General features: G+C 41.2%; 1 protein-coding gene across 1 annotated transcript in view; it reads right to left on the reverse strand.

The window, feature by feature from the left end:
- The window catches only part of LOC104508479 (mannosyl-oligosaccharide 1,2-alpha-mannosidase IB-like), a gene marked incomplete at both ends in the record, with an annotated part of 13426 nt that extends 4172 nt beyond the window's left edge, over positions 1-9254 (reverse strand). The window contains 2 exons of the mRNA XM_010150122.1: positions 2698-2917; positions 9139-9254. Coding sequence (XP_010148424.1) covers positions 2698-2917; positions 9139-9254 — 336 coding nt within the window. The remainder of the gene's footprint in view (positions 1-2697; positions 2918-9138) is intronic.
- Between the last annotated feature and the right edge of the window lie 12 nt (positions 9255-9266).

The following is a 9266-nucleotide window of genomic DNA, read 5'->3' on the forward strand; positions in this document are numbered from 1 at the left end:
TCCAGCCAATCCTGTGGATCTGTGCACCTATCACCGAGGCTTCTTAAAAAATTAACTTTTCTACACTGTAGCTTGTAATAACTTCAGGTTGTCAGGCATTGGAATGGGCTGCCCAGGGAAGTCACCATTCCTGGAGGGATTTAAAAGACATGTGGGTGCAATTTGATATCGCTGAGACTGGACCTTGAAACAGCGTTTTTTTCCTCATGCTCAGCCCTTATGGAAATTTAAGTTGCTTGGTAAAGTAAAATTTTTATACAAAAGTCTTATAAAGCCAGGCATATACTGCAGTTTAATTACAAGCAATGCTGGGAAGACACAGGAAAGCGCAGCTGTGGCTGGTTTATCTGAGGAAAAGCGTGTTCTATTCTCAGCACACAGCCTCAGCACCTTGCTGCCTCCTCTGAGGACACCAAAGAGGGCGAGAGCTCTCCCAGGTCTATCGGAGAGAGAGATCAGGCTCTCCCCTCTCTCAAACATAAACCCATCACCTGAACCAGGATGACTGACTGCCCTCTGAGAGAGTCGTTAGCTGCAACCAGGTAGTTCTGTCGTTAAAGTGTACAATTATGTCTCAAATCCTGCTGTTAAAGCATAATTAAGAAGTTGACATTTTGCACATAACATGTTTATTTTCGTTGCAAAATCAATCCAGGGGAAAAAAAACCCAACCACCCTAAACAAACAAACAAACAAACAAAATCCACACTACTCAGATTGCAGGACTGAACAAAAGAAAACCAGGACATTGCAAATTCAAAGCTGTCTGTACAACTTTCAGTCTGTTCCCTTCATGTGTGTGTTCTCATAAAATATGTAACCAAAACTTTTATCTCCCCATCTTTTGACTTATTTGGGGTACAGAATAAACATCTGAAGAAAAAAATTAGAACTGCTGCACAAACAACTGTAAATTTAGCATTGCTTATTTTTAAGTATCAAATTAAACATTTAAATGTTTAATTTCAATGTGTGGGTTTTTTCAGAATGTAACAATAGTTATTATGTCCCACCTTTTTCCGTAAGTATCCTCATATTTTTTCCTTTTTTTGGTTCCCCCCTCCTCCCCAACTCCCCTCCCACCCATGCTGTTGCTACCCAGGTAAAATTATCACTCATGACAATCAAACTGAAGTCTTTATAACCTACAGGCAACTATAGAATTGTACTATGTAATCCTGCGAATAAATACATGAAATCTCATCTTAAAGACTCTTTTTGCATTTTAGCTACCATTACTTCTACCAGGGAGCTATTTCAGAAGCTCACTCCTCTGATGGCTAAGCAAAGCCATTTCCAATTTCCAACCAATATTTTTCACGATGAGCTTACTTGCTCTTGGTAGAACTGTGTTGTTTATATCGTAAAATAACTCTATTTCTTTGCACTGTTTATCCCTTGAGATGACAACAAATTTATTCCTTTCTCAGGCATTATTTTTCTAGTCTGGGCAGGTCAACCTCTCATTTTCCCACTGTGAGATAAAAGCTCTGTTGCTCTAATCATTCTATTGGTCCTTCTCTGCATTCATTCTGCTTGGAATTCTGATTTTTACAGCACATTCTGGATGATAAATTACATGCCTTTTCTAAGGCAGTGTTAATATTCCCTAATCTCTACTGAAAATTCTTCCCCTGATACAGACTAGGACCAGAAATGCCAGAAAAAGACTGGCATTTTTCAACTCCCAGTTTTGAGAAAGAGCTCCCACCTTTTTTTTCTAGTGAACTTATTTCTGACAGCCCAGTCTTCAAGGTCTTCCTGCCTACAACTCTGAGACACCTCTGTTTTAATTGTGTCTTCTGACTCCACAGCCACAGCAAGTGTAATCAGCACACACTGACTTCATGCATCAACATCGCTGTTAAAGACGTAAAATAATCCTGGTCCAGAAGACTTGAGAAACTTCCAGCCCAACAGTAAAGTCTGACATTGCCTCCTCACTAGTCAGGTCTGTGGCCATCTCACAATTTGCACACAAATCTACATCCTCTCTAGTTTAATTGTACTTATTTAGAATGCGCCAGTACTAAATACACTTTTTAGTGTACCGTTTTTTCAAATCTTTCACCCTACATCATTGTAAGAAGAGTACATATGAAATTAAAAACTGCCCTATGTATCTGTGAGGACAACAGTTTGTGTGCACTACTTCCTCCCTGCAGCCTCACAGCCTGCCTTAGCTGGCTGATACAAAGATAAGGATAAACATGCAGGAAGGAACCACATAAAATCTGGTTTTACATTTACTCACCATGATGTAGATCAGGAGGGCCTGTAGTGACAGGACAAGGGGTAACAGTTTTAAATTGAAAGTGGGAAGGTTTAGATTGGATATCAGGAAGAAATTCTTCCCGGAGAGGGTGGGGAGGCACTGGCACAGGTTGCCCAGAGAAGCTGTGGACGCCCCATCCCTGGAAGTGTCCAAGGCCAGGCTGGATGAGGCTTGGAGCAACCTGGTCTAGTGGAAGGTGGCCCGGTCCTTGGCAGGGAGGTTGGAACTGGATGGTCTTTAAGGTCCCTTCCAACCCAAACTATCCTGTGATTCTACGATTCTATATGGCTTTTAAAACAATTATACTGGTATAAAACCAGTGCAGGTTAGACAAGGCACATGTCCGTAACAAATCTTTACAAAAGTGATGACAATTTCTGTATTTCCACTAGTGAAAAAAATAGATTAGCAATGTATCTTACTTGTCCTGTCATATGACTCGTGACACGTATGTGCAATTTCAGCTCCAAGCTGCAAGTAATGTCCAGCTTTATCATCTCTGGAACCATCTGCTCCAAGGGCAAACATTCCCCCTGCAAAACAGGTCAAATGGCCCATCTTTCTTTCAAGGTGCCCATTCTTCCACTCCCCAATGAACGTCAGTCCTCCATTGGACTTTCTGATGAGATGTTTTTCTATGGCCTACAAGAAGATTAAGAGAAATTTCAAATACTGTTTCACATGCAAGTTTCACATACTGTTTACACACTATTCTTCTTCAAAGAATAAAATACTGTGTTGAAAAGAAAAATTTCTTCTTCTGCTGAATCCACTTCTGAGCACTACAGGAGCAAACAGGTGTGAGAATAGAATTTCAACGCACACAGAGAAATACCCTGCTAAACATTGCTATGAGATCAGCCATAGGAAAATCACAACACGAGTAACATCGCACTTTTAGCTCAGAATTCAGCACACACTTTATGTCTCAGGGCACGTCTGTCAGCCTGCTAACTCTGCGAAGTACCTCTCTGTTCTGCTGTACACGCTGTGTGTACATCCACGCTGGATACTTTGGCCAGCAGCATACGTAAAGGCAGCACCTGTACTCTCAGTCAGCCTTTCATAGGGAGTGACAGGAACCCTCCAGCCACCTTCCAGCTGCTTCTCCCCTGCAGCTTTCTGATTGCACATGGCCAAAGGAAGGGTGAGGGTCGGAGCAGCTGTTCACAAAAAACATCGTTATTTTATAGGTGAGGCAACTGCTGCTTTTCCTTTGCGCATCTTTACCAATATAAGTTGTTGCTTGTAATTCATAAAGGGTATTCTGGTAGTAGGAAGGAGAATAGCTGACCTCGCTTTCCAAAGTTTGCAACTACACAGAGCAGCACGTTTATTTAAGCCTCTTTCAGAGAGGCTCCCAATTCCCACTGGGATCCCAATCTACTGCAGTACTTACTATCTTTGGCATTAGACTGTTCTTCTTGTAACCAGAACATCGTTACAGTTTGAGTCCTAGATTAATAAAGACAATTATCTTCTTTAGCATGGAGACATTATTCCTATCTTCTTTCCAGAAATCTCTATTGTACTTCCACACATAACCGTCTAATGGGTTCCTTCAAAGTGCATGACCTGTGACTGGTCAGAGTATTCCGAGGCTGATGAGAGTTGAAGGATTAAAGTGCCATTAAAAAGGTATTTACTACTCACCTTGTCACCCATAAGATCCATTACAGAAGTGAATTACTACCCCTCCTCATTACTTTTCTGGTGCCTACAACAAATTACACCCCAGATGTCCACAACTGGGTTTTGCACTATAGATACACTGAGGGCACACAGGCAGAGGATCCTGCATCTAACCGAAGCAGTTACTGTGGACGTGGAGGTCGTGTCTACTGCACACAGTCATCTCCTTGCTACCTACACAGTGCAAACTCTGCAGTTCGCTGCAATACAGATTCAAACAACAAATACATAATCAGTTCCCAACTTGTAATTCGGGTGTAAAAGTGGACAGCAAAATAGCTTCTCCCTCTGAATAAAAAAGGTGAGGCTGTCGTTTGTTTATACCAAAAGAGACAAATGAAAAGCTTCAAGCTTTTCTGTGACGGCAGTAGGTATTTCAGTTTAACTTTTTTTAATAAGCTGATGCTGAAGTGATACAGGATTGTTAAAGCAGCTGTGCTGAAGCCAGCAATATCTGATAACATGGAAGTCCTCCACCCAGGTACTGAAATAGCATCTGACAGCCTTCCAAAGATGTTTCCTAAAAACAAAACTATTGAAAGTACGGTTACAAAAGGCAGAATTCGTACGCTTAGGAGCCTCATCTCAGCACTGGTACCCTGAAGTAGTTGTTTCTGAATATGCATGGGAATCTGTGTGGTCTTCTGAATATGTTCTTGACCTGAGATGCTGCAGTGCTTGCAGCATCTTTTCTGAATGGTTACAGTGATGTCAATCTACACCCAGGCCATGCAGCCAGCGAAGGCCTGGCAGCCCCAGTATGGCCAAGGTGAAGGTTCTGGCTAAAAGGCAATGCAGCGGATTACAGGTAGGAGACTGCATTATCGTCAGTAGGGCCCTGCTCCTTACTGCACTGTGGACTGAGCCATCATTTGGATGCTGAAATTTCTCCACTGTCCTCTACTGAGCCTGTGCACTCTGAAGGTAATGAAAGAGAACTGCTGGTCCAAATTGCTGTTGGGTTCACTTCTTTGCTAATACCACTGACAGATCTGAAGTTGGTGCTTACGGCAGGATCCAGCGAGAAGACCAGAGACGTAAGTGAAAGAGCAGAAACTGGAAACTCCGACAGCTGCCAGAGTGGTTGTGGAACAATCATGCAAATTGGCGCTGAGGACTGGCACGGTACTATGGCTTTGCTGCAGGGGAGCCTGATGTGGTTCATGGCACAAGCCTCATTTGTTCTGAAAGTAGCAGTATAGGTAAGACTGGATCTGCTGAAAATTCTGCTAGGATCTGTAGCATTAGCTCTGTTGATTCAATTATCCTAGACTGTGACAAAAATGATATTACGATGATTATAGGATTTTTTTGACCATATGGCACATAAAACTGAAAGAAAAGCCACTTTTACTCTAAGGGGCAAGCAGGCTTAAAAGGGTTTGGATTATTTATTTCCTGGAAGACATATTTTTTTTTACAAATGTTGCGTGGAATACCCTTTTGAATTGTATGTTTTTGTAATTTCATAACTGCCGAGGATTAAACAGTTACAAGAGGATTTCCAGGGGGACAAAATCGCTGTGGTTGGCATCAGGAAAGCCAGCAAAGGGCAAATTTATACACTTTTCCATGAGCTACTCCCTCACTCTAGACTTGCTTTCTGGGTTTGATGGAAGATCATCATCTAGATGCAATGTGCCACTCTTCTGAACAGAGAATACATCTTCTGAACTTGAACATCATTGTCTTGTGTAAGGGGTAGTTTTTGAAATCTGAAAATCAAGTTCTTTTAGCTACTTCATAATTAAGTTCTATCTTAAGAGTCACAAAACGCCCCAAAAGAAAATAAAAGCAGCCCTCTCAAAATCCTTCATCATTTAACAACCCGCTGCTCGCTAACTCTATAAAAAGGACAACTAATATTTACAGTAATTAACAAGGAACAGCTGGGCACTACTGGGAGCACTGCCTAGTGGACCAGAAAAGCTTGAGCAGGTTGGGACAGATGTGACATTTGTATCCTGGGCTGGATGCCTGAGGCCACAGAGCTGTCCAATAGAGCAATGACATCCAGCTGGACCATGAGGAGTGTAGAGTGGACGTGAAGCTCCCAAAGACACGACTTAGTTAAGGGATCAACTGATGGAAGAAACTTCTTTAGCCTGTGAAAGACCTGAAACAATAGCCCCAAAGACTAAAAAAAAAAGTTCCAAAGCTCCCTTAGTTAAGGGATCAACTGATGGAAGAAACTTCTTTAGCCTGTGAAAGACCTGAAACAATAGCCCGAGATGTGATAACAGAATGTCATCTATCTGATGTTCATGTTATCTGTGATTTTTACAACTAACGAAAATAGCATTTTCTGAGCTGTCTTGCAGCAGTACTTGGTATGTTGTGATAATCCACCACAGTGCCGATTCCTTCTTTTAGGTATCTGATGCTGTGCAATAACAAAGAGCGAGGATCAAATTCATGAGACTAACAGATAAGGCTACTCAAGGCAACAGACCAAAAGGAATCTTCCCTATCCTCCAGCCAACGTGAGAAGGAGAAAAGACACTTTAAACCAGACTGGCTGGGAGGTCCGCATGATGATGCTGAAAACATAGTTAAAGAGGCCCACCCTCAGTATTTACCACAAAAAATTCTCAACAAGTTTGACAATTTCAGCTCTTAGCATAGCTGTGAATCTACACGCTAGGAGATCCAGTCCTTGACGGTGGAAGGCTGCACCAACGTTACGCAGCACGTAGAGGTCACGGAGACAATTCGTTCGTACTCTTGTCATGAAGCATATGGTGACCTGGGTAAGGCTTCATATGCCATGGATTGGAAACCATGACATCTAAAGGAAAGATGCCGTCATCTTTCTTCCTCTTAGTACCTCCGAGGAATGGGATATCACAGCCTACTGCAAGACTTTAGAGCGAGGGTATGGTTGCCTATCTTCCACTCTCCCCCCTGTAGCAAGCTAAGGGAGTGAACTGTGGCTGGGCAGATACCTTCTTTTAGACTGGTGGGTGCCAAGAACATTTCCAACTCTGCACTGAGTGGGAAGAATGTCTTTTACACCCTTCCCCTTCTGCTTGCATAAATGATGCAAAGAGCTTTTGCTCCAAGTTTTGAAAACCAAAGTGTGTCAGCTATGGAGGATAACAACATGTTATGGACAACAACAAAAGAATGGTAAGGGATTGGGCTCTTAAAAATATGTTGAGACTTTAAATAAAAATTCAAAATGCCATTATGTAAAACAAATCCTACTCACTGTCTTTGAGTGTCACGTAGGACCTGGGATAAACAAAAACCCTAACCAGAAGGGTGTTCCTCAATGCATAAATCAGTACGGTTCGTGCAGACTTGAACGTACACAGGTGGGTTTAACTGAGAGAAAGCCAAAGAGGAAGCCACCTGATGTTTGCACTGCAGGTCACACCACACATGAAGCAGGAGCAGCTCAGCTCTTTCTCCTATGCACAATGTGTTTATCTGGTCCCAGATTTGCTTTGCTGTGTCTCCATTCAGAGACAGAGATTTGCCCATACAAAATGTTTGCAAGACTGGGCTTACAGTGTAGAGGATGAAAGGGAAAGTTTACTTCCTTTAATTTTTAAGTGCTCACAGTTTAGGATTCAGAATAAAATATTTCAACAGTAACCACAATGGATGTTAAGCATCAACTGCTAAACATTCTTAAACCCACAGAACCCAACAAACTGTATTTTAGACAATTAAAAGTACTCAACTAATGTTTTGAACTACTAATGTTGACTTTAACAAACCCTGGAAAGCTAAGGAAGTTCATTGGACTGGGAAATAGCTGATGCTTTAACAGTATTTTAAAAGGTTAATAGAACAAACATATAAAATGAACTATGTGGTTTCAAAAATGAGTATTTGATTGACAAATGCATGCTGATATTAGGAATATTAGGGATTTCAGGAATTTCCTTGGTATTTTACAAAATGTCAGTCCCAAACAAATTTAAGGCAGCACAAAAGAAGTGGATTGAAAGTTGGCTTTGTAGAACAGTTTGAAGTAAACCAAAAAGTTGTGAAAGATCCTCTTCCAAGGAAGATTCTGCAGATACTTCTATTTAATGCTAAGCAGCATTTCCACTAATGATCTGCAAGAAACAAAGCTAAAAAAATGTTGCAGATGACCCAAAAATTGATGGAGCTACAGATAGTGATAAAGGAAAAGTCAGTGCTGTAAAATCATTCGTAACAGGTGACAAAACAAGTTTTGCCTTAACAATTGTGTTTTCATAGAGATAAGCACATCAAGGTCAGACATCAAGGAATTGGGAATGTACATCAGAGTAGTAGGAAAGCAGTAAATCAAAAGGACTGTCACCAGCTTCAGAGTAAAACCAACTGGAAAGTGGATGACAGCGGGAGGCAAAGGTCAAGAGTGCAAACACAGCTCTTGGCTGGATGAAGAGGAGAATACGGAGAAGAAATCAGGAAATTACATCTTAGAATAACCATCACATCCCGCTGCTGTTGGTACCGCAGCTAACTTGACTAAACTAGCTTGGCTATTCTCTGTGTGTCTTGAACGTAGCACAGGCACGCTGGCTTATCTGGGCGCAAGCGAGCCTAATAAAAGATGATGCCTGTGTATGAGAAACTAAGAAAGTAAGAGCTGGGCATCGTAAAACTCAGATCCACCAAGGAAAGGTCCCTACTCACAATCTCACTGAACCACGCTGCAGTGCTGCTCTGTTTGGGTGGGCACTGCTTGATCTGTGAGAGGAAGCAAGACCGTCACAAAAGAATTATGGAGCAAGGAATAAGAAAACAACATTTTACAAGATAAATATGGAATATAACATCTAAATTATTTTGAAAATAATTTGAAGAATAAAACAATTCAGGACTTCAAATCCTAGAATGATTCTGAACACCGGACAAAAATGACTTGGCCATTCTGCACACATCTTTGGGTTGTTAGATCTTTTTCTAATAAACTATAGCTTGGGTTTTTTTATATCATACCATTTCAGGCAAGCTGATTATTTTTAGTGCAATAATCTGCATCAGATGTAGTCCACAAGAATACTTTTTAAACTACTCAGAGTGAAAGCTAGTATTATTCATCACTTGATTTCTTAAAACTTACATAATCAAAACAAGTCCTGTGGTTTGGATTTTTATTTTTAAATATTACGGTTTTTAATTATTTGGGTTTCACTGTATTGGAAAACTCAATAAATTATAATCACCTCAATTGCATCGTCGTACATTTTCCTTGCCTCCGTGTCCATCTTGTCTGACATAAGCCAGGCTTTCAATAAATATTCATAAAAGCTGTCTCCCAGCCCGCCCACGGATGTGTGATCTGTAGGAGGGA

Source organism: Eurypyga helias, unplaced genomic scaffold (genome assembly GCF_000690775.1).
Source record: "Eurypyga helias isolate BGI_N326 unplaced genomic scaffold, ASM69077v1 scaffold6154, whole genome shotgun sequence".
Taxonomy (NCBI): Eukaryota; Metazoa; Chordata; class Aves; order Eurypygiformes; family Eurypygidae; genus Eurypyga; species Eurypyga helias.